This window comes from Kogia breviceps, chromosome 1 (genome assembly GCF_026419965.1).
Source record: "Kogia breviceps isolate mKogBre1 chromosome 1, mKogBre1 haplotype 1, whole genome shotgun sequence".
NCBI lineage: Eukaryota > Metazoa > Chordata > Mammalia > Artiodactyla > Physeteridae > Kogia > Kogia breviceps.
The window spans coordinates 38425251-38452037 of NC_081310.1; the positions used below are offsets into that span (position 1 = coordinate 38425251).

At 35.7% G+C, this 26787-nt stretch overlaps 1 protein-coding gene across 4 annotated transcripts in view; it reads right to left on the reverse strand.

The window, feature by feature from the left end:
* AKT3 (AKT serine/threonine kinase 3) overlaps positions 1-26323 on the reverse strand; it is a 379537-nt gene extending 353214 nt beyond the window's left edge. The window contains exons 1-2 of one of the 4 annotated variants that reach the window (XM_067030721.1): positions 26058-26320; positions 15466-15623 (exon numbers count right to left, since the gene is read on the reverse strand). In XM_067030721.1, the coding sequence (XP_066886822.1) occupies positions 15466-15511 (46 nt within the window). In that variant the 5' untranslated portion in view covers positions 15512-15623; positions 26058-26320. Of the gene's footprint in view, positions 1-15465; positions 15624-26057 lie in introns of those variants that run through there. The other 3 variants (XM_059079103.2, XM_067030723.1, XM_059079118.2) reach the window with 3 other exon arrangements.
* Positions 26324-26787: the final 464 nt, after the last annotated feature.

A 26787-nucleotide genomic window follows, 5' to 3' on the forward strand; every position in this document is an offset into this window, starting at 1 on the left:
CCGCATTCAATAGCAAAGATAAAAAAGGTAACTATGAAGCAGAATTGAAGGCAGCTAAAAATTTTATCACTCCCCTCCCTTTTCCAGGGAGTCAATCCCTGCCTGGTCTGTGTTCCCAAAGCACTTTGTACAAATCTCTATTTTTTAATAATAATAGTAAAAGCAGCTAACATTTATGAAGTACATACTATGTGCCTGGTGTAATTCAAAGCCTTTCACATGATTTAACTCAATCCTCACAATAACTTTCATAAGGTAGGTAAGAACTATTATTATCCCCACATTACAGATGAGGAAATTAACTTATCTTAAAGAGTCTCTTCCCCCACTTAGACTCCAGACTCTATGAAGGCAGGTGACCTGCATCTCCATATCCTCCGCAGTCTCCAGTACATACTTCTATAATTTGATTAAAGAAATGAGTTTATCCAAGTACTAGAAATAGATATGCTCACTTATTTTACAGGAACAATTTTTCACTCCTCAAAAGCATAAAGTGGTAACACCTTTACAGACTAAGATAAAATTGCTTGGGGCTAAATAAATCTCTGCGTAACTGGTAAGAAAAATTAACAAAAAAGAAGTTTATCAATTCATTGATAAACACAACTATTAAGACCTAAACTTTTACAAACAAGTCTAATTTGATAGTAATGTATTTTTAATCAGCACCATTTTAATGCTGAAAGCCATTATATCACCCTGAAGGCTATATAAATTTGCATTAAAAAAATTTTTTAAAGAAGTCAGTGACAGAGGAATAAGAAAATAAGGGGTAGTACTCATTAAAATATATGGATGAAAAAATCCAAGTAAATATAAAACCTAACACTTTGAACGATGTAATTTGGGTCTTTTGGGGTTGGTAGAGTTGGAACCATCAGCTATAAAACCTGTGACTACCAATTTCATTGCATACTGACTTAAAAACAAAAAGGAAAACCTTTATAAAGTTGATTTGATACACTAAAAACTCACAATCCTCAGAAAACTGGCTAGAAACTGAAATTTGGATTCTGCAAGGAGAATCAAGTCAAATTGAGGATCATTTTACAAACATACTTCCTAATTCACTATCAACTCAGAATACCAAACTACCCTTTTTTAAAGAAGGGAGCACAAGTCTAGTAACTCCTACAAACAGAAAAAAATCGCTATATTTTAGAATAATCTCCACAGGGGTAAATTTTAGAGGATGTTGTGTGCCAAATTTTCAATCTGACCTCTATAAAGGTTGGAAATTATCTCTGCTAGAAATCTAAGAACTGAAGTACAAACATTATAATTATATATATATATATATATATCTCAATACATTTTGTGGCACACATTGTTGGTTCGCTAATACAGTATCAATTCCTAATACCTTTTACCCTCGCCACCTCCCACTACAAACTGAAAGCCATCTTGAAACCTTGAAGCAATAACTGTAGGAATGAAAAGCCAACAAGCTAAAGGTAAAGAAGCAGAGACAGCTTGAATCTTTGGTGATTTTATCCTTATCTGATAAACAACCAGCTACTGCCCACCTTTACCCTTCTTAGGTAAAATAAATAAACCTGTCTTTGTTACTGTTGGCTACCTCATTATTCAGTTATTTTTAGCAGAATGCTTGCCTTACTAATACATTTAAAACATATTAAAAAAAAACATATAGAGAATATGGTTCTCTAATTCCTTTAAGTAAAAAAAAGTTACAGTACTTATGTAAATAAATAGTCATACTGATGCCAAATGTATGACAATCCTATATATTTTCCCTTAATAATATTTTTATGATTATAAAAGTTACACATTCAACTTCAGAAATTTTACAAAATACAGAAAAATATAATGAAGAAAACAACCCACTACCCAGAGATAACCGCCTTTAATATTTTGGTATATTTCCTTCCAATCAATTTTTATACCTATATCAATATACAGAACTATGCTTTTTATTTCCATAAATTGGTATCATGCAGGATACAGTTTATTATTACTATTAACTAATACATGCACAAAGTAACAATAATTCAGTAACAGATGAAAGAACATAAGACTTAAAAATAAACTGTCTCTTCCTCCATTCACACACAACCCCCACACATAGCCTCACCATTCCACTTGTCAAAAATAGCCACTTTTAATACTTCTGGCATTATAGCTCTTTTTCTTATCACCTGTGACCATATCAACTGACTTCGCACTATGACGGTGAAAAATTGTTCCCCTTCACCTTTCTTCTCAATTTTTACTACTTTTATTTTCATTTTTAGTTTTTCCATTGGTTGATATCATAACATTAAAAAATATACTTAAGCCTCTATTTCTTGACACATGAATTTTAGATAGAATGTCTTAGTTTGCAAATGTGGAAGGTAAGGAAATTAGTGCTCTTACATGGCAAACATTTTTAGTCAACCACAGGATTAAAATACAACTATAATCTGGCCTCACCCAATCCTGAGTAAGGAAGAAAAAATATATACATACTTGTTGCTGTAGCACTAATTCATTTAATTTAAGAAAAAGTGTTGGGAAAGATAGCAGTATCATAATAGAGAGCAAATACAGGAAAACAAACTAATTTTTAAAAATTGTTAAAGACACACATAACTTTTAAAATGATAAAAGATGAAGACTGAGGAAAAGAGCACAACATTCAGGCCAGACAACAGAAAAGGAATACTAACTCCTCTTTTACACTTGTCTTCTCACAAGAGAGCCATCATAATGCAAACACTGATGTCCAAAGGTGCTGAGAAGATAGTAAGTTATCACTTTGAGTTCCAGTTAGCATCAATAATCTTTGAGAAATACAGAGCATCAGAAGGGTATTAAAAACAAAATAAAAACCTGTACGGGCAAGGATCCTTAACTGTTTTTATAGGAGAACACAATAGGTGAGACTAAATATTAAATATTAGTAAACTTGATGTCAAATTTGGCAAAATCCTACAACATATTAAGTAGCAATAGCAGCTACTGTTTATTAACTATTTAGTATATCCCATGTACTGTGATAAAAGCTAATCAAACATTATGGTCTTTTATATGGTCTTACAACCATATAAAACAGACATTATTATCTCCATTTTACAGATGAGAAATTCAAAGCATATTAAGACTGAGTATTTTGCCCACAGTCAGCAGTAAAAGGCAAAGCCAAGACTTGAAGTTCCATTCTCTTAACCATTGGACTAAACTGACAGTATATGAGTTCTTAAAAATGAGAAAAATAGGTGGATGAGAAATAAGAATAGGTTCACTAGAAGCAAGTTCTATCAAAGTAGTCATTCTTTTCTGAGTTACCATGTTGCAACAGCATAGACAAATCTCTAAGACATACTGTTAAGTGATTATGATGCCATTTATGGAAAATGAGACAAAACAAAAAGATCCAAATGTTTATACAGAATACAGCACAGAAATCTCATTTCTTCAGTTATTCCTATTCCTGTGCCCTGCCCAATTTTCTTGAATCCCAATCTCTGGGCAAGAGACAAATACTACTTATAGTTGGCATGTATCTTTCTGGTTCTCAAATATTTGAGGAAGAATTTGACTTTATAACGGCACAACACACTTGACAGTAATATTTCTGAGATGGAAAATAATAGTGGAGGAATTATACGGTACTCTATTTATTTGCTGCTTTGGTCTTTTATAAAAAAACTCATATATGACTTCTGTAACACAAATTTTTAAAATCATAATGATGCTCCAAGAAAACAGGGCAAAAGTTTCTAAGTATGACCTCAATGGCTTCCTTGGAAGAGAAGTTTGATACAGTAGAACATGTAATACTTAAAAACCTTTGCCAAGACAAAACTAAAGTTAAAAGGCATAAACAAATCAGGAAAATATCAATATTTGCAACAGTGACAAAACAATCAATAAAATAACAGTATCCGGAATATATAAAAAGTTCTTACAAATAAATGAGAACATATACAATTTATGAACTTGACGAAAGACATAGGCTTCAATACAAAAACTGACTAAGGATAAGAACAAGCAATTTATTTGAGGAAATCAATGGCTAAAAGCAGAAACAATAAAGTTAAGCCTCAATAACACAGAAATGTAAAATAAAATAGCAATATAATGGCAAAAACTAAAAAGGGGGAGAAGCAGGGGGAAGGAGGGATAAATTGGGAGACTGGGATTGACATATACACACTACTATATATAAAATAGATAACTAATAAGGACCTACTGTATAGCACAGGGAACTCTTCTCTATACTCTGTAATGACCTATATGGGAAAAGAATATAAAAGAGAGTGGATATATGTATATATATGTATATGTATAGCTGATTCACCCTGCTGTACAGCAGAAATTAACACAACACTGTAAATCAATTATACTCCAATAAAAACTAAAAACTAAACAAAAAAAAAAACCAAACAAATTTAAAAAAGAATAACACCCAGTGATGGCTATGGTATGAAAAAGCACAAACTAGTGATGGGAAAGTATAATAAATACATTGTTACGTTCACTTCTGGGCACCACATTCTAAGACAAACTGAGATATTTCCATAGTAGGACAAGATTACGTATGAGAGAGCTAGAAACCATGTCATACGATAAACGAATTAAAGAAAAGAGAACACTTTGCTTAAAAAGAAGATTTTAGGGAAGACATCATAGTGACATTGAAATATCTGAAGGCCTATCACATGGAAAACAGAACTTGTTTTATACTGCTCAGGAAACAAAGACCACTAGTGCTCAGAGCTGTTAAATAATGAAAGTCATGCCTTATACAGTTAGATTTTAGTTACAACAAATGATCCATCAGAAACACATCAGAAAAGATTCTTCTTATAAGCTTGAAAAATTAAGTTTCATGAACTCAGAAGCACTTCTCAGTTCTAAGAGTAAAGCAAAAATTACCCTTAAAATATGGATAAACCTTCCAGAACTATGATCACTACTGTATTTTCACTACAGTGTCCCACTTACCTGGTTTAGATAACTTATATACTCACCTATTCTGGGACTAAGAGGGTTCTGCCCAGCCACCTCTGCCAGGAATAACCATTTAGTCAGTTCTACTAATTCCTACCCCATTAGTTCCTATACACAAAAACACAACAGATATATGACCTGATCTGGAATCCCAAAACTCTATCCTAGGTACAGGCTGCTTTCACAACTGTGATGATCTATTCTATATTCCCTGCCTTGTTTCAGCTGTCCCAAATTGTGTTTCTTGCCCTGAAATCTGTAACATACTGCTATTTGAACGTCTAGAATTGTCTTCTTCCTCTTCCTTATTCATTCATCAAAAATAGATTAAGAGCCTACTATGTTCAAGGTACTGGTAGACCCTATATGGGGAAGAAATATAGTTATACTGTACAAGTTTCCTGCCCTCAGGGAGTTTATAATGGAGAAAGTAAAATAATGGGTCTATGTAATAACTAGTCAATATAAAATAAAGCCTCAAGGAAGCAAAGGCATGAAAGTGATGTAATATTAGAGACAAGAGAATTCATTCTAACTTTGTAAGACAGTGATGCAGGAAAATACCGAGGAGGTGATACTAAAACTTGGCTTTGAGGGTCATGAAAGATTTTCATCAACAAAGACAGAAGAAAAAGAAAAAATGCCAGGCAGAAAAACTGGCATAAGCAAAAACATACCTATAAGAAAATACAATGGTAGGTGCATGGTTATAAGATCAGTAAGACAATGTGACTGAACAGAATGCTAATAATTAAAGAAAGTTTCTCCATGTCAAACGATACAGAAGCTATGGAGGTAGCTTCTCCAAGGGAGTTAACACAACAAGTTCAAGAAGTAGAGCTTCCCTGCACTCCCCAATGGCACACGAAGTTTCCACCAGATGGAAGATACTCCCTTTTTCCGTTCTTAAGAGTTTTAAACCCTCCTGTCCAAAAGTTCTTACCCCCTCACCAGGTACTAATAGTAGATTTTTAAAAAGAACTCCAGTACATTCCTGAGTGACAAGAAAGAAACAAAATATGAAGTACCATAAAATTGACAAAAAAGAAATTCCATTACTGGTCCTGGCTCTGCCCCTGACTCAAAAAATGACCTGTTTTCTAATCTGTAAGATAAATGGGTATAACACTAGACAACTTCCAAAGTCTCCTCTAGCTTAAAATTCTATAAATTTACTTGGAAAAAAGGTTTAGTTATGTTTACAGGTGACTGGAGCTCAGCTGGTTTAAACCTTGTTTCCTCAAGCACAAAGGCAGATGAAACTTCTACTCCTCTTAATCTGTTATGAGGAATTAAATTAACAAATAACAAAACTAAGTGACTTATAAAGCTTGAACAATTTTAGATCTATACATTAAAACATATGCCTAGCAGAGCTCCACTTCCAGTGATTGTAGGGTGACTTGTATTAGGCTAACTTTCCCATACATAAAATTATAATTCTGTACAAAATACTAAAAAAAAAAAACCATTTGAAGGCAGTGGAAAGCACCAAAAGCAAGCAGAAACTGGGGGGAAGTTGGCCCCTGAAAGAAGGGAACTGCACTGGATGAGATTTGCATTTTTATATGGCTTTTTGCTTGAGGGGCTCCTCCATTCCTTGAGATTAGTGTGGATAAAAACTTAGACAAAAAAATCATAGTCTTGCTGGCTTAAGGAGTCAGATGATGGAGTTCAGAACTGCCAAAAACTTTTCATGGCTAGAAAGTAAGAAGGATATCCCACGAGAGAGGGAGACACAGAGGAGCTCCCAAACCTGCAAGTAAACTCTGCCCAAATTCTAGATAAATACTGCATGTATAAGAAAAACTCCAATGAGCCTGAAAGCATAAAGTAAAAAGTGGAGGAAAAAAGCAGAGATTTCAACTGCTTTTCACAACAGGAGAAATGAACTGTAGAGACTGAATAGAATCAATTAAGTACCAACTAGAACATAAAGCAGTGGTGTTCAGTAGGAAATAAGAGATCACCACAACTAACTGTATACAGCTGAAAATTTCCAGACATGTGAAATAACAAGAAAATGTAATCATAGGTAAAGAAAAAAAACAATCAACAGAAACCAACTCCAAGAAAATCCTAATGTCAGAATTAGCAGACAACAGAACAATAGATGAAATAGACAAATTCCTTACAATACACAATTTACTCAAACTGACACAAGATGAAACAAAATCTGAATAGTCCTATATCTATTAAATAAATTGAATGTATTATAAAAAAACTCACAAAAATGCTCCAACCCAGATGGCTTCACTGATTGCATTTTATCAAACATATAAGGAAGAAATAAAACCCATCTTCTACAAATTCCTTCAAAATTTGAGAAGGGAATTCTCAACCTATTTTATGAGTCTACCATAACTTATGCAAAACCTGAAATGAAAATTATCAATCAATATTCTGATAAATGTAAAAAAGGATCCTTAAAGTATTAGTGAATCGAAACTGGCAACATGGGACTTCCCTGGTGGTGCAGTGATTAGAAATCCACCTGCCAATGCAGGCGATACAGGTTCGATCCCTGGTCCAGGAAGATCCCACATGCTGCAGGGCAACTAAGCCCATGTCCCACAACTACTGAGACCGCGTGCCACAACTATTGATGCCCGGGTGCCTAGAGCCCATGCTCTGCACCAAGAGAAGCCACCACAATGAGAAGGCCTAGCACTGCAACAGAGAGTAGCCCCTACTCACCACAACTAGAGAAAGCCCATATGCAGCAACAAAAACCCAACGCAGCCAAAAATAAATAAATTTAAAAAAAAAAAACCTGGCAATATATTAAAGATCATCATGACCAAATGGGATTTATTCCAGCAATGAAAATAGTATACTATATTAAAATATTAAAAGAATAATGGGAAAAATTAAATGGTAATTTCAATAGATGCCAGAGAATCTCCTGAAAAAGTTGAATACCCACTCATGATAAAAACTCTCAGCAAACTAGGAAATAGAAGGGAACGTTCTCAACCCAATAAAGGGCAGCAACGAAGTCCTACAGCTAATATGATACTTAGTGGTAAAATAAATGCTTTCCCAGTAAGATGAGAAATAAGGCAAAAATGTCCACTCTCACCAATTACACTCAACATTATACTAGAGGTCCTAACCAGTGAAGTAAGACCAGAAAAATTAATTAAAGGCATAAAGACTGGAAAGGAAGAAACAGAACTGTGGCTCTTTGCAGAAGACTATCATCACAAAATATTTAGAGTAACTAACATTAATAAGTGAATTTAATGAGACTGTAAGATACAAAATCAATACACAAACTCAACTGTTGATTGGTAAGGTGTGTAATGGCAATTTTATAATTATATAACCCTAGAATGCATATGAAAGCTATTTGATGGTTCTCTCCATTTGGTTTACTTGATTAAAATTTTCAAAACAAATATATTGAAACAATAGGAAAAACAAATTTCACATTACAGCAAATACATTAAATCTCCAAGTTTCAATGCTATTAGAAAATAAATTTAATTTTTCCATGTTTCTTCTCCATTTATAATATCAATAGTCAAAGCTACCTTCTCTAATCTACCGTGTGGTTTATACAGTCACTACCACCACTACCACCACTTTTTTTACTCTATGGAAAATGCTTGCTGCTGAGTAGTAAACAGGAAATCATACTGTCATTTCTCTCTCCTTAATCACTTTATAATTTATTTCAAAAGTCACTTTGTGAATAAAACATGAACAAAATGTACAAAAGGACACACAAATTAAAGGAGAAGGAAAGACCCTTGGACTTAGATAAGCACCCCCAAAAATGCACACTTTGTTTTATGTAACAACTTACAATTGACTAGATCACAACATACGTTAAAAACATAACCAAGCTTAAATTCTTCGTTATTGAGGTATATTTTGCACAGTGGGGATTAAGCTGTTTTGTGAGAAAACTCATAAACATATAAAGTTAGCTTAGAATCACCAAATACTAACATTCTGGTTCATCTAAGCAAACCATTTCATAGAATATAAGACAAATGTCATTCAAAGGACACAGTTTATGGATATCCCTAAATTGGAAACTATAAGTACAAGGCAAACTAGGGAAAAAGTTCTTTAAAAGCACAAGCCGGTTACACACACAAAACACAACATGAAAGTTAGATTTGTTAGATACTAATACAACAAAAAGTGTAAGCAATTAATGTATCATGCAGCGTTTTCATCAAAATGTTTTAATGATAAAACTACCTCTTAGATTTGTATCAATTTCAAAACATCAAGATGATGAGTTGACTAGAAATACATTATAAATTTTAACTTGTTATCAAAGGAACTGGTTCTCCACATTAATAAGAGACTACTTAGGTTTTTAAGAAACAGTACTATTAGCCAAACAAAATTTTATGAATTACAATAAACCCTTATGTAATATTATTACAATATACTTATTTCTATAATTTAAACCCTTAAAGCAGGTTAAATTTCCCATTTTATTAATACAATAAGTTTCTTAAGAGCAAATATTACTACTAAGTTGTAATGGAAACTAAGAAAGCAAAACTTTTGACATCTAGTTTAAAGATTCCGAGTTACCTAGAGTATGCCTACAGGCTGGTCTTTGAAGAAGGTAACTTAAGAAGTGTCTAATATATATGCAAATGCCTCTTATCATGATGTGCAGTCAAACTGTGAGGTGCTCTTCTAGGACCATTAAGAAGGAAAACGCAGATAATACTCCAGTTTGCAACTGACGTTTCTTTTATTGTCATTTCTAATACCAACAATACTATGTTAATGTGTTATCGCAATTAATACTCACCATTTTGCAACTGCTCCAGATAAGTACAGGAAAAAAGGTTTCACTACTGATATATGACTAATAACCGAAGTTAGAAAAGCATTTATCCTACATAATATCAGTAATTATCTTTAAGTCTTTTCTTCCTTTTCTAGGAAGATATTTACTGAAGAGCAACTTATTAGCACTAAAAGTACAAATAAAATGATATTATACCTGGATAGAAGCTAAGAACTGATTCATAAAAACAGGTTTGAGAAAAAGGACTGATAGTCAAAGTAAGAACTATAAATTTTTCTATATTTATTTATTTTATTTATAGTTTAATAGTTTAAAACCACTCTTCTACATATATTATCTCGTAATGCTTACAATCACACTGTGAGGTAAAGGAGGCAGATAGGGCTTCCCTGGTGGCCCAGTGGTTGAGAATCCGCCTGCCGATGCAGGGGACCCGGGTTTGTGCCCCGGTTCGGGAAGATTCCACATGCCGTGGAGCAGCTGGGCTCATGAGCCATGGCCACTGAGCCTGTGCATCCGGAGCCTGTGCTCCACAAAGGGAGAGGCCACAACAGTGAGAGGCCCGCGTACCACAAAAAAAAAAAAAAAAAAAAAAAAGGAGGCAGATATATTTATTTTCAGATGAGTACACCAAAGTTCAGGTGATAATAATCTACCCAGGGTAATAAGGAGCAAATAATAATTAATCATCTTTCAGAAGAAATTCTTTGAACCGAAATACAGCCAAACAACAGACTATATAATGAAACTTGCTTGACTAAAACATAAAATTATTATTAAAATAATACTGAAAATCTCTAAAGGAATAAATTAAGAGTGGAAGAAAAAAAAAATGTCCAACCGTTTCAAACTAATCCTTTCAAGAGTACAATTAAACACTAGCATCACAAATCCTCACTCAGTGAAATCTAACTTATCAAAGTATAGGGAAAATACATAAATTGTATAAATAGAGGACACTATCTGTAACCCCAGTCTTTCATACACAGACTAAAAGGGATCACCAGACACCTGAAGAAAACAACCACTACCAAAAAAAGAACCAAAATAAACAAACTGGAAGAGTTATTCAATGAGGAGAAAAAACTTAAAATGTTTTTAGTGTCCTAAGATTACAGATTATATTATATATGTAAAATAAGGGCAGGGACTATGAACTAGAAGGAATTCCCAGAAATATAAAGTAAAAGCTGAGATAAGTAATTCAATAAAGGACAAGAACAGTCAAGGAAATCTCTCAGAACAAAGAGAAAAAACAAAGACATAAAAAAAAAAAGAAAAACTTCAAAACAGAGTATTGGTATAGAAGCTCAAGGAAAAAAATATGAAAGAATACAGAGAACATAGAAGGGAAAAAATAATGAAAGAAATACAGAAGATTTCTTAGAACTGAAGAACAGCCCACATTTTCAAAGGATCCACCAAATGTTTTATAGGATAAATTAAAAAGGACTATAACTCATCCTCCTTAAATTTCATAATGCCAAGGATAAAGAGGCATCAACACAAAAAGATTCCAGAAAACAAAAACAGTTACCTACAAAAATACTATTCATATTAGCATCAAACCTCTTACCAGTAAAACTGGTTACTAAAAGGTAATGAAACACAACCTTCAGAATGCTGAAGGAAAATTATTTTAAACTTGAACTCTATTCCCAGCCAAGGGCATGTATCAGGTGCAAAAGTGAAAAGGACATTTCAAACATGGTGTTGACAAGCACCCAAACACATTCTTTCTGAAAACGGTACTTCAGGAAGTACTCCAGAAAACTACAAAAAGAAGAAAGACATGAGAGCTAAGAAAGCATTTTTCCAAGAATGCAAGTAAATAATGATATTAGCTAAGCATCATACTCAGAAAAAAGTCAGTTCATATTAGAACTTCAACAAACAGTATGATTAAAAAGCTAGATAACCAAGTGATATGATGAAGAAGGGACACCCTCTTCTACCAACAGGGGTAAAATGTAGTAATTAGAAAATCCAGAAATAAGTTATATGCCAAACTAAAAGCCAAACTAAAGTATGGGATAATCTTGAGTACCAAGAGAGTATAAAAATCCATCTATTCAATCCAAAAATGGGCAGAAGACCTAAATAGACATTTCTCCAAAGAAGATATACAGATTGCCAACAAACACATAAAAGAATGCTCAACATCATTAATCTTTAGAGAAATGCAAATCAAAACTACAATGAGACATCATCTCACACCAGTCAGAATGGCCATCATCAAAAAATCTACAAACAATAAATGCTGGAGAGGGTGTGGAGAAAAGGGAACCCCTTGCACTGTTGATGGGAATGTAAATTGACGCAGCCACTATGGAGAACAGTATGGAGGTTCCTTAAAAAAACTAAAATTAGAACTACCATACGACTCAGCAATCCCACTACTGGGCATATACCCTGAGAAAACCATAATTCAAAAAGAGTCATGTACCAAAATATTCAATGCAGCTCTGTTTACAATAGCCAGGACATGGAAGCAACCTAAGTGTCCATCAACAGATGAATGGATAAAGAAGATGTGGCACATATATACAATAGAGTATTACTCAGCCATAAAAAGGAACAAAACTGAGTTATTTGTAGTGAGGTGGATGGACCTAGAGACTGTCATACAGAGTAAGTCAGAAAGAGAAAAACAAATACCGTATGCTAACACATACATATGGAATCGGAAAAAAAAAAAATGGTCAGAAGAACCTAGGGGCAAGACGACAATAAAGATGCAGACCTACCAGAGAATGGACTTGAGGATACGGGGGTGGGGGGATAAGCTGGGACAAAATGAGAGTGGCATGGACATATATACACTACCAAACGGAGAATAGATAGCTAGTGGGAAGCAGCCGCATAGCACAGGGAGATCAGCTCGGTGCTTTGTGACCACCTAGAGGGTTAGGATAGGGAGGGTTGGAGGGAGGGAGACGCAAGAGGGAAGAGATATGGGGATATATGTATATGTATAACTGATTCACTTTGTTATAAAGCATAAACTGACACACGTTGTAAAGCAACTATACTCTAATAAAGATGTTTAAAAAAAAATCCATCTAGTCTCTATGGATCCCATCATACTACTCTGTTTAGCAGTATTATGTACATAATCATAATATGGATTAATGCTTTTCAGAATCAGCAAATATAACTATAATAAACCTTAAAAATATAAAATCAATGTTACAGTTGACATAAAATGGGAAGGGAATGTGGAATTCAAGGGAAAGATTGTGAGGGGTACTAATTTTCCTCAACTTATAAAGTGGCAAGTTTATACTTTCTAGAATTAACGGTGCAAGTGCTAGAAGTTTAATCACAAACTTCAAAAAATAAACAAATATCAATAAAAGGAAGGGAGAGAATAGGTATTAAAAGTTTAAATTCTTCATTTTTTCACAATGAAGATATACTAGATTACTTAAGAGTCATCAAAAACAATGTTTAGCATATTATATATAAAACTGGGATAATAATCAGCAGAAGAATTAAAAATAGAAAAGGTCTCTCTGAGGAAAGAAACTAGTTAGAAGAGGCAGTTACTTTTCATTCTATACCTTGTGTACTATTCAAATTCTTATGCTTATGACTATTACTTCCCAAAATACACACAGACACACACACACACACACACACACACACACTCATTACAATCCCCATTCACTAAACAATTCAGGAAAAACACTGAGAAATTCTTTTTCATTTTTCTATATGCCATGCACTATACACCAAACTTCTATTTTGGTATTTCATACAAGACACGATTAATTAAATAAGACTCAAGAACCACCCTAAACCCTTGATAAAATGTGGTGATAGTAATAGCTTACATTTGTGTCAGAACTGCCAAAACACATCCATACCCACTATCTCATTTAATCCTCACAACAGTCTTGTGAGAGCAACTTTTTGAGATTAATAAAGTAAAACTCCAAAAGGTTTAAGTGATTTGCCAGCCACCCCCCCAAAAAATAGGAAAAATAATATAAATGTAATGGACAAGTTAAAAAAAATTTTAAATAACTTTCATACAGCACTGAAATATGAAAATGCTTTCCAAATTTATAATATGAGGATAACATGAGAAAAATAAAACTTAACAGTACAAATAGCCACTTTGGAAAACAGTTTAGCAGTTTTTATAAAGTTAAACATACACTTACCATATGACTCAGTAATCTCATTCTTAGGTTAATACCCAAGAAAAATGAAAACACATCACACAAAGACGTGCACTCAAATGATCACAGCAGCTTTATTCATAACAGCCAAAAACTAGAAACAACCCAAGTGTCCACCAACTGGTAAACAGATAAATTATGGTATGGCCAGATAGTGGAATACCACTCAACAAGAAAAAGGAACAAACTAATGATATGTACAACAACAGAGATGGATCTTTAAAGTATTATGCTATGTGAAAGTAACCAGACACAAAGGACTACATACTGTATGATCCCACTTATATGAAATTCTAGAAAAGCAGAATTATAGTAACAGCAAATCAGTGGTTGCCAGAGTTCAGGGAAGAGGACTGACTGTAGGGGAATGAGGGAACTTGCTGGGATGATAGAAATGTTCTATATCATGATTTTAGGGTTTGTTACACTAGTGTATAAATTTAGCAAAATTCATCAAAGTAAAAATTGGCAGATTAAAATTGGTGAATTTTATTGTATGTAAATTACAACTCAGGCCAATTTTTAAAAACTCATTAACACATAATCATATTTAACTACTGACAACAGCTTTTTAGCCTAAGTATTAACTACAGAACTTCAAAGAATATTAAAAATCACTAAATTATTAAGAAGTAACTTTTAACCAGAAAATAGATATACGAGAACTTAAAAGCTCTGAGAATGTAACCATCTTCATCCTACTGAATTTGGCCATGTGGATAAACAGTAGTTGCCTGGCAACTATTCTAAACTCTAGTCTAGATTTCTAATAAACACACTGACTACATTAGCAGGTGATCTCATGAAGGATAAACTAAGCTTTACATTGAAGAGTTCCTTTAGTATTAAAAAATAATAATGCATTTGAATTATTTATCAGAAGTATTTATCTAAATAACTTTAAGAAATAAGTATTAATTCTTATTAACAAGAAATAATAAATCATGAAAAATTAAAATATGAAATTAAACATACATACACACACAAACACACAATCCCTTTCCTCATTCAGTCTTTCACTTTAGGACTTTACTTATCTAACTATGGGATTACTGAATGCATGAGTTTGTGAGTGAATCCTTCCTCTTTACTACTTTAAGCCCTTTCCCTGCCACCGCCCAAACTGGCTTAATATAATTGAATACTTTTATTTATATATTTACATGTCTTTAAATGCATAAAAGTTAGATACTTTTTTAGATATTAAATCATTCTAAAGACACCTCTCTGGATTGTAGAATCTGTGGACAATACAGAAAAAATACAACATGAACTTTCTGTAACATCCATGCACAGAACATACCAGAAAGCCAAATCTTGATTATAAATTATCAAAATCAAGAATTCCAAACAATTCCTAAATAACAAGCAAATTCCTAACACATGTTAAATATCGTTTCTATCTTAGTGGACACAGTATGTCACAGTTTACTTTGTTAACAGAATCAGAAAAGAATATCAACTTCCAGGACACCACTTAGTGTAGCACACTTACCAACCATATTATTTTCAGTTTTGTTGAACACTTACCCCTCTTCTGAACCCAACCTTCTTTCACAATGGTAACATCGCTCATGATGGCGCCCCTCTGAGCCCCCAACTTGGAGAAAAGGTACTTTGTGATACCAGCTTTGGGGTTTGGATTCTCTGCTGCTGCTGCCCTTCCCACTCTCTAGTGATGACTCAGCCTGGAAGGAAGTATTGAAGAAAGAATTTCTTTTTTTTCCATTCTTGCAACTCACATAGCAATAACAAACAACTAATTCTTTGTAAAGGTCTTCAACTGGCCTGACCTCACATAAAAGTCTAGCTCTTCAAACTGGGGAACTTATTTATTAAGTAGTTTTATAATGAATGCACTTCCCTGGTCTTGTGACAGAACTTCAAAGGACAGTGAAACTTTTAACCTACGAGGTTGCAACAAAAAATGTCTTAAGAAAACCACTGTCACACCTACACAAATAATACAGAAAATTTCCTTGGTTATGTGTGTTTGAGGTGAAAAGGGAAGAGAATGAAAGTGAAGTGGACTAAAAGTAAATCTTCATGCATGTCTAATTTCAAAATCTCAGTAAATTTAGAAATAGTATGGCAAAGCAATTGTGAACGTTTTTAATTGCTGGATTTTATGTAAAAAACAATGTGCTAAGTAACCAACATTTATCTATGCTTACTCTGCCTTGTTCCAAGAAATATTTCAGGTAGATTACAATAAATAAAATATTATAAATCATATAAAATCAATTATTTTTTAAAGTAGACGGAGTGAAACAAAGGGAATATGAAAGTGGGAAAAAGTATGGAGTACTCAGGACATGTCAAGAACTATTACAGGTGCTTACATCTATTATACAGTTAACTCCATTTCATAGATGGGAAAACTGAGGCTCAAAGAAATTAAGTGGCTTGCCTGATTTCAACACAGCTAATGAATGATGGCACCAATATCTGAACCCAATCTACCTGATTCCAGAGCCTGCATTCTTATTGACTTAAGATAAAAAGAAGCCAGAGTAAAAATCTACATATTTGTGAAAGATGGACCATAAATTTAACTTGAAGCTTTCAGGAAGCAATACAAATAAGGAAATACAATCAGTTTCAACATTTACAGTATCCACAAGTATTTTTAAAAAGAAAAAAAGTTGTTCGGAAGGAAACAATTCGTTCTAGGACAAAAATCTGAAATTTAACCCATAGGTCTTCATAAGATACCTTGTAGTGTAATAAACTAAAGTCCTCAAAAATATCCTCACATATATACACAGCAATGAGCTTTACTGGCTATTTCTTATTGTCCCTCTCAATCTAAAAAGGAAAGTGCCAAGATAAAATTTAATTAAAGCATTTCCACAGAAAGGGACCAAAAAACGTGACATAGGAACCCAGGCATAAATTTTATATAACCAGAAAAATGGATGTATGGACTATATAACTATACTATTTTCTCAAATATGGTTTTAATAAATAGTGCATAGGAATAAGTTCAAGGTTAGACTCCCTAGCTAACTGAAATGAATTACAGTTCTTTTTCCAATGCAAATTAAGTACAGAGCCTAATCATTTAGCAGTCAGGAATTAAGACTACCATTCTCTTAAGAAAAGACTGACAAAGTCTATGTGGCTGAATAGAAGACCACCCCACTCACGTGCCATGGGGCTGAGGGCAGCAACTACAGGCCGGAGCAAGACTGTCCTCAAAATCATTCAGGTCTGCTACTTTACAGAGTCAAAAGGAATATTAGAATCTCGGTGTATTCTCCCAAAATATGTTTGACAGAATACGAAGAGAAATTCCAGAAAAATAAGAAGAAAAAGAGGGTTAAAAAAAGAAAAATAGGGGGCTTCCCTGGTGGCGCAGTGGTTGAGAGTCCGCCTGCTAATGCGGGGGACGCAGGTTCGTGCCCCGGTCCAGGAAGATCTCACATGCCGCGGAGCGGCTGGGCCCGTGAGCCACGGCCGCTGAGCCTGCGCATCTGGAGCCTGTGCTCCGCAATGGGAGAGGCCACAACAGTGAGAGGCCCCCGTACCGCAAAAAAAAAAAAAAAGAAAAAGAAAAATAATTATTTGGTCAAGTAAGTTTGTGAAATTCTATAAACCATGTCTTTCTCTTGAAACAACACTATTACCATATTAAAGGTACAAAATATATAATGTATAACCTTACTTATCTCAGCAAATCCTAAACTTACTTGAATACACACAGGGCGTTTTTTTTCCTTTAGTAACATGTATTGAAATCCAGCGGAACACACTGTGAAAAACAGCCATAGGAAATGGCCACATAATTCAAGACAAGACCCATTTCACCATTAAAAACAGGCAAAAAACAAAAACAAAAAAGCTTTCAGTAAAGAATCAAAACATCATTTTAATTTGATTTATGTAACTTCCTGAAAAAACATGGTCAACTGGCTACTTAATATGAAGCTAGATAACTGAAAGGGTTAACTCTTTATACAACATTAATAATTACAATTAACCCTTGAACAACATGGGTTTGAACTGTGCAGGTCCATTTATACATGGATTTTTTTCAATAAATACAGTACCTGCATTTTCATTTTACAGATCTTTAAACTAAGTGTGGGGAAAAGTTTGTGTTCGATTAGAGACCACAATATGTAGAATCAAAAGAACTAAAGTTTGAATCCTTATTTTATCCAAACTGTTTCAGCTCCCTGCCCTTGGATAAGTCATTTATCAATTCCTTTATTTTTGAGACAGAGATAGCAGTAGGCAGATTTTTGACACTGGGGTTGGGGTAAGGGAAGCAACCCACCCCAGTACTGGTCAAGAGTCAACTGTATAAGGAAGTTAAGTATTAGGGACACTAGTGCAAAATGATGTCTTTAGAAGAACTGCACTTAGACCTTCTCTTTGGTAGGTACTTACAGCAAGAGGCCTCACATCTATTAAGCCATTCTTGGTTTCTGACTATAAAATTGTATACTCTGGGTAAATGAAAATTCATATCTTAATATCCTTGGGATTGGAAAGGGAAGAGATCAGCAACCAACACTTAGTAACAAACAAAAAATAATACACATCCAATAAACATATATAGAATATTTTCCTATTAAAATAATTTGTATTATAATACCATTATATAAAACACTAGAAAAACAAATTTTCAAAATTGATTCTTTTTTTTTCAAGGGGACATTTCATTGATAGAATCTTAAAGCTAGAAGGGACCCTCATTTTACAGTTGAGGAAACAGAAGTCAAGACACATGAAGTGACTTGCCCAATGTCATACAGCTACTTTATAAGAGAATCAAGACCACAAAAACAGGTACACACTTTCCACTAGCACTGCCTCTTCAGGACAAAACAATATATTGAAATATTCAGATCAATCCAAAATCAATGAATTGTTTTATAAAGAAACTGTTTCCAAAAACTAGTTTTTTAGATAAAGATGTTTATCAGTGCCTATACATTTAAACTTTTTAAATGTATATTAAATCAACAGGACAAAATTTATCATCTTCAACAGGGCCAGTGAATCAGGTACTATAGAGATGGCTTTATCCATTTTGCATCTTAAAATGTTACCAAATTCCACCCATATTCATAATTTTCAGCTTTAAAACTGCTCTGGGTCACCTCTGGCTAAAATGGTACATTATTTGAACACAATTTAAAAGACGTTCAAAGGTATACTACTCTAGGAATATGATCAATAAGCTAGAAATAAACACTGTCTTTAGTATAGAACCAACGCTATTGACTCTCAAGCAGTAAACTATATTCTTTGATCTACTTTTCCTATAGTGGCAACACTCTTGCACCAAGTCAAATACACTCTCCCACTCAGTCTTCCATGTTATTAAAAACACTAATCTGCTAAATGATGGGCTGTACTTTAGGCATGTAATCTGCTTCCTAAGGTAGAGTCCTACAGTCCTAACTTCTTTAGAAATGTGTTCTATCCAATGAGCTGTAAGAAAAAAATTTGGTTTATTTTTCTTTTAAACCTATTGCGTTAAACATTCATTGCTGGGTAATCTAATTTTTCCCATTCTTATAAAAATTTTCATATAAAATTCTTAGTAGATTCAATTTATAATTACACAAAGCAGTTACACTAAAAGTATTTTCATACAAAATAACCTGAGAATTTGATAATGATAATAATTACATTTGAATGTCATTTTACAATTTATAAAACATTTTCACATCCTTTACCTCATTCAACAGCATTATTATTTACTAAAGCAATTTAATGCTGCCTGGCACATAAGAGATGCTCAACAAATATGGAATAAATGAATGAATGGATGAGTGAAAGAACAAAGATGCAGCTTTAGATACCTAATAAAGACAAAGCAAATTAATACTGTTAAGTCGACAGAGAATGGTATGAAGCCATGGTAAAAACAAACCTGAACCTAAACATTACGGAAGCACCTACAAAAAAATAAAGTTGAAATAAATATTCTTCCCTATTCATTAAAGTATGTTTCCTATAGACCTCCATTAATTTTAAGGCCTAACACACATTAAAATAAACCTCTTTTCTCGACATTTTTTGACTCTTTTTGTTGAGATGGTCAAGTTTCAATTCCCAAACAAATCAAGCATCAACATTGCCCAAAATTATCCATTATGGGAGGAAAAAGGGAAAGAATAGGGTATTTTCTTCATGATACTTTTAAGAATTTTTAAAAGATACCTGTTTCGTTACAGTAGCCAACCATTCAATTTTAAGCAATAAAGTTCTTCAAACATCTGTTTAAAATATCATTTGCGCAAGAAAACGTTTTATATATATATATATATATACACACACATATGTTCATTCAATCAATAAAGATGTATTGATTATCTACTCTGGGACAAGAACTATAACTGAGTATACACGGGGCAAGCAAAACTAAGTATTTCAAATATCTTTTCCAAACCTATAATAATTTGTTATCAAAGTGCTTTCACATACATTTTCTCATTTAACTCTAAAACAAATTTGTGCAGTAGCTATCACATCTACAATTCTGAACCTAAGAAGACCGTAACCAATCAATAACAATGACATTTCCTCACAGCTACCATAACAAGTTAGTGACAAGTAACTTCTTCTATCAGTTTGTTGTGCTTTCTACAAAATAACACAATATGAGCTCTCAAAAACATGTACATTTGTGAATAGTTCTGAACATTTTTTTCTGTAACAAATTATATTTCAGAAGTCCAGTAAAGCATGTTTTCAAATAAATTAAAAATTAAATATAACTACTGCATCACAAATGAAATTTTAATAGAAGACTAAAAGTTAAGTTGACATAAAGTTAAAAAGCACCCCCAGCAATTCTATTTTATAGAGCAAAATTCATAGGTTAATAATTTCCTGTATGTTAATTTCTAAGTTAAAAGCCATGATACAAATCTATAATACAACCTTCTATAAACTACTATACATTTGGCTATAATTAATACTATGTAGAATATACTTGCCCTGCACCCACATTTTTTATATACTTTAGATATGCTAGCCAAACTAATGTAATGAAGAACTGATATCCAAATACAATAGAAAGTTGCTACTTTGAAAAACAAATGATGGTCAAGGGTAACCATGGTGTAATTCTATGATATTTACTGATTTTAAGAAATAGGTGAAACTAATGTATGCCATAATAAATGCATAAGGCTAATGAAACTTTTCAAAGGATTTGAGGGAAAGGAAAAATAGTGAAGTGGAAGGGAAATTCAAGGTAACCTGATCTCCACTTCAAATAACTCTAAGCCAGTCTGTGCTTTTAAGAGTTGTTATCCTGCTAAAAACATATCATATAGGGAAGTGAACCATACAAACTATATACTTTGGATACCTTTCGTCTCTTCAGACTACAATAATACACTTTGTGGATTTTCTTTCAACTCTTCCTATATAGATATCGTCACTGTTTCACACTATGGGAAAATACCTGAATAAGCAAAGGCAAGATTTCTAACTTTCACCCAAAATATCAGTTATTCTAAATTGCCAATTCTTAAAAATCAGCTTTATAAACTTTGAAATATGTATACAAAACAATAAAGCATTTCCCCCCTCTTCCCTACCCGTTTAGGGCCTTTGCATGCCATTTCAACCAACACATCCATTATTAATCAAGTAAAAAAAAGCAACTCGTGCTGGGTGACATATTTAATATTCTAATTTGAAACAACTAAAAAAATGCTTATTGGATTCCTCTGGCTCACCTAAACCACTGAACAAGCTACTGACAAATTCACCCCTACATTTCTCATGTAAAATGTAGCTTGTCTCTATATGAAAGCACTTATGTAACAACACATGGACAGGTTGAGGGCTGCTACCAAAACAATCTTAGTTGCACAGTTGGCGGTATTTTTCCAATACACCTGTAAAATCCTTCTAAAATCTGACTCAGGGACCTCCATGATTATAAAACAAAAAGAACCCACACACATAAAAATGCCATTAATCAGCCTGACAGATTTTACTCCTGATTAAACTGAAAGTTAACCAGTAGGTATGGAATCCTGTAACAAAGTTCATTACAATGGTGCATTAGAAGGAGCACAGGACAGGACAAGAAACTTGGGTCCCTATTCCCAACTCTGCCTGGTCCAGACTAATGCTGTATAAGGTCCTTGAATTATCTATGCCTCAGTTTCCTTAGCCATAAAAATAAAAGTATAGCATTAGATGAACTCTAAATAGCTCTTATTTACCGTTCTTTAAGTTTAAAGCTACTGAGGATCTATTTCACTTATAGATGGCATCTTAGGTGATAGTATCCTGATTATACACAGTTCCTGTCTTCAAAAGGTTAATATATAGTTGAGAAGATAAAACATTCAAACATCAATTCCACTCAGACAAAATTTGGACTAAATTCCACTACTGGCAAAAATACCATCTTCCTCCCTCTCTCATCCCCTGGACTCCCAAATATAGTCAGAGGCTTTTTCAATTAACATAGAGAAGAAAAATTCTCATTTGAAAATCTCCCAGTGATTTCTTCCAATAATTTTTTTTTTTACTTTTCCCTCTGAATATTAGCAAAATATACCCATTTAAAAGTATGAAATATCTGTAATTGGTGACAAATAAATATAAACAGAGTATTGGAAAGAACTAAAAAACAGATCTACAGGTCAAGATGCATACACTAATTTACCTATCGACTACTATTTGAAGATTTCCTGGCAAAGGAAATGTTTACATCTAACATGTTCAAAGACTATGGTGCTACAAAAAAACATGTAAACATCTGTGGCATTTAATTCAGCATTTGAAAGAAATGAAATGAAAAAAAAGTTACAGATCAGTCAATATGTTTTACTATATTATCTTGATTTCTGTGGAAATTATACTGTACAAGTTTACTGAAATTTAGCACTGTCATTGTGAATTCTAATAATAGGTACAAACAGGTTAGCACAAACACTGAAAGAAAAAGTGTTTCAAAATTACTAAAGTTAAAATGAAACAAATTTTTACAATGCCAGAAAAAGTATTTTCTCCTGTGAAAATCACTTTCAAAAGTGTAACAGGCTATTGTGAAGATTAAATGCATTTATACATGTTCAGCACATATAACAGTACCTGGCACATGCAAGCGCTCATCAGGCACTGGCTAGCCTTAACTCTAAATTGAGTGTAGCTCTATCATACATAATAGACCATGATAAAACATGTAAGTTAACATCAGATGATTCAGATGATTCTGGAAACTACAGAAAAGTACACGGTATACAAAATGAACATTTAGAATTCTGATGCGTACTCTGAAACTTGGAGTGAAAAACAGAAATTTTAAATAATTTAAATAATCTAACACAAATCTACAAAAATTAATCATGTGCATTAATTTACATTAACTTAAAAATGCAAATCAAATTACACGACTGATTTGGTCAAAATGAAATGGTTTCTTTTTCTGTCTTGCATCTTATGTTAGTCATATATTCTTATGTTAAGTATTTTTTTAGTGCTTGAAACTTAATCACACTATAAAGACTAGACCCTATCAATCATGCTAAAAATCCAATTAACACATCATTAACAATTGCCTTATCTTCCCAAGGGTGAATTATAGTACTAAAAGAAATAACAACAAAAGAAAAGTACAGCCATCTTTTCATAAAAATATGCAAAGTTTAAGTAAATTCTAAACTTCCACAAAATTAATTTGTAAAACCAGTTCCTCTTTTTAAAGAAAACTCAGTAGTTGAAAATTTCCATTGATTTTTTGTAAGAATGTCTTATGTTTAAATAGAAAGCTAGAGTTTAAAAAATCTTAAATCCTTACTTTGCACAAGATTCTATGCTAAGTACATGTGTCCCATATGTTTAACGAAAACATGTTTAGATTTGCAGTGATTCTGAAAACAAATTCACTGCCTAATAGTAGTGATCTTCTGGATGAAATGTAAATAGTAAAAGTTTTTAATCAAATCAGTCCCTACCACACAGTCACACTCTAATATCTGTTGAATGAATGAATGAAATCTTATTTAAAATATTTTACTGCCATTTAAGTTACATAAACAAAAACATCCAAAGCAATATTCTGACATACACAACTTAAACTAAGAGTCAAAGTAAAAATTAATTTTAAGTTGGAAAACAATTCACTAAAGTAATCATTACAGAACGGCTAAAAGTAGGAGACAAAATGAATACAAATAATAGTTTCAAAAATTTTGCAGAATTACCTTAGACATTATTTTTCAAACACTCTAAGAAAACATACTACATATTGCAAATACACAGTACAAACATAAAGCTTTACATTCACCTAACTTCCAATGTTGTCTCATTCGTGTGATATATGCACTTCCCTCACTTTAAAATTAAAAGCTCAAACCAGTCAAAGATATTGGGATAAACCCTAGTGAGAAAAACAAAAAACAGGTCTTCAGATACAATCTCACTGGTGAACTTTCAAAGTCAAGACTATGTATCGGCAAAGGAAAAAAAAATCTACAGTCCTGACTTCTATCTTGCAAATAATTGTGCATCCTGTCATATACCTTAAAACTAGTAATACTAATAAGTAAATATTCCAATAAAAGATGTTTTCACGTTTTAGACAACCACCTCCTGTAATATTCCTATTCATTTACACATATTTCGCCATGACAAGTTCTGAAGACAGTTTCCTAAACCATCTTCATGGAATTCTTCCTCCTTTGGCTTTTTCAACTATTTTCCAACAATGCATAACCTAATTCAGTGACTTTCCATCAAAAACAAAGCCCAGTAGTTGTCTAATGATTTACAGTCCGCTAAAAGATATTATATGACCATGCTTTACCAAAGATGGAACATATATCTAAATTGATGATTTGAGGCAGTTGCCAACGTATTAACTACAAAAAAAGTCACTATTCCACATTCTTCAGCTTCGTGATGAACTAAAAAAGTGTGAACATTTTATTGACACCAGTAATTAATATAAATACCTGGGTTTCACTGTTGAATTTCTACTTGGAAACGTTATCCATTACAAACTACTGGGCTTTCAACCAATTACCACACTGATGAAACGTGTTGGTTTTATTTTCATAACATTATTTTGTTGGAAGAAACGTGAGTATCCCAGCCTTGACTTATGGGTAAACATTTCCTCTGCTTTCAGAAGATAAACAGTAAATACCGGTATTGAAAACAGGGCCCCAAAGAAATTCAATCTAGCCTAACTGTAGATTCACGGGAAATCCCAAACAAGGGGTGACCCCGCCTAGGAGTCAGGGTGAACACAGCAACCAGCTCCGCTTCAACTTTGGGCTCGGATGGGCCCCACCAGCATCATGGCTGATGCAGACCGATGCGCAGGAGGAGGAGGTGGACGAGGAAGAGGCTGGTTTGTTTACTTGCAGCCAGAGCCGCCACCGCCGCCGCCGCCGCCGCTGCCGCCGCCGCCGCCAGCAGCGACAGCATCACTGGATCCGCCAAAGCCAGCATCTTCCGTACATTTCTATTCTTAGCACACAACTCCGGAGCGGATCAAAACCCCACTACTATTAAAAACACAGACAAGCACGTTCCCCACCTCCCACACACCCCCACCCCACCAGGGCCGTCTCTTCCTGTGCGCCGGCGGCGGGGTGGGGGGGTGTGGAGAACAAGACCCCGGGGAGCCGTCGCATCCCTGCCTTCCCCCACCCACGCGCACACAGCCCCCTCCCCCACCCGAACGCCCTGACACAGGCTCTCCCCGCGTTACATAACCCCGCCGCCACCCCAGGCCGAGCGGGCCCCCTCCCCTAGCCGCCGGCCGGCGAGGAGGGTGAGCTGGCTGGATCGAGAGTGGCGCAGAGACCAGAGGCGCCGGGCCCGGGCGGCCCAGACCCGGACCGCATCGCTAGGCCAGGAACACCCTCCCCGGCCCCCGCGCACCGCCGCCTCAGCTTCCCTCAGCAAAGTGAGGGGTGCGGTCCGTCCGCGCCGGGCATCCCCGGCCTCCGCACCCGCATCCCAACCCCAGCCCCCGGCGACCCAGCCCCCGCCCACGCCCCCGGCGCGGTGACCAGCCGGACGCCCCCACCTCATTCACCCACCGCCACCCCCGCCCAAGGGGCGCCCGGAGGGAGAACAGGCGCGGCGGGGAGAGGGCGAGAGTGGGGGGCGGTGGCTGTTACCTGCAAAGGCGGCGGCGGCGGCCCCGCAGCTGCTCGGGCGGCGGCGGAGGATGGAGCCGGGGGGCGGGGGGGAGGAGAGGGGGCGACTCGGGGGTCCCCCTCCCTCCTCCTCCCCTCCTGTCCTCCCCCCACCCCGCAGAGCCTCTGGCCCCCCTGGAGCCGGTGTGGCCGGCGGGAGGGCAGGCGGCGGGCTGCAGGGGAGGGAGGGAGGGAGCCGGCCGGGCCGCGGAGCTGGAGCGGGAGGAGGCGGAGGCGGAGGCGGCGGCGGCAGCGGCGGCGGCGGCGGCGGCGGCGGCGGCGGGAGGAGGGAGGCGGCGGGGGGAGGGGGCGGAGACTCTACGTGGGAATCGGATCTCGGCTACAAATTCAATTCATCACCAGAAAACTCCGTTCGGGCGGGGGCCGGGTCGCGCCGGCGAGGCGAGACGGCGGCGGGTGGAGGCTCTGGGCCCCGGCGGCCTGGCGCGGGTCGGGGGTCTGTGGCCTCCTCTCGGGCCGCGCCCCGCTGGGGGACCCGCCGCCGCCTCCCCGCCCCCTCCTCCCTATGGGGCCGTCGCTGATCAGCTCTCGCTACCACCGCCGCCGCAGGCTTGTTGTTGACTTTGAGGAAAACTCCTGACGTCAGGGGCTGGCGCACGGCGACTGGCGGGAGCTGCTTCCCCGCGTCCCCAGCCGGCCCGCCGCCTCTGCCCCCTCCCCGCGGGCCCCAGTCCGCGGGCTTCCCCGCGCC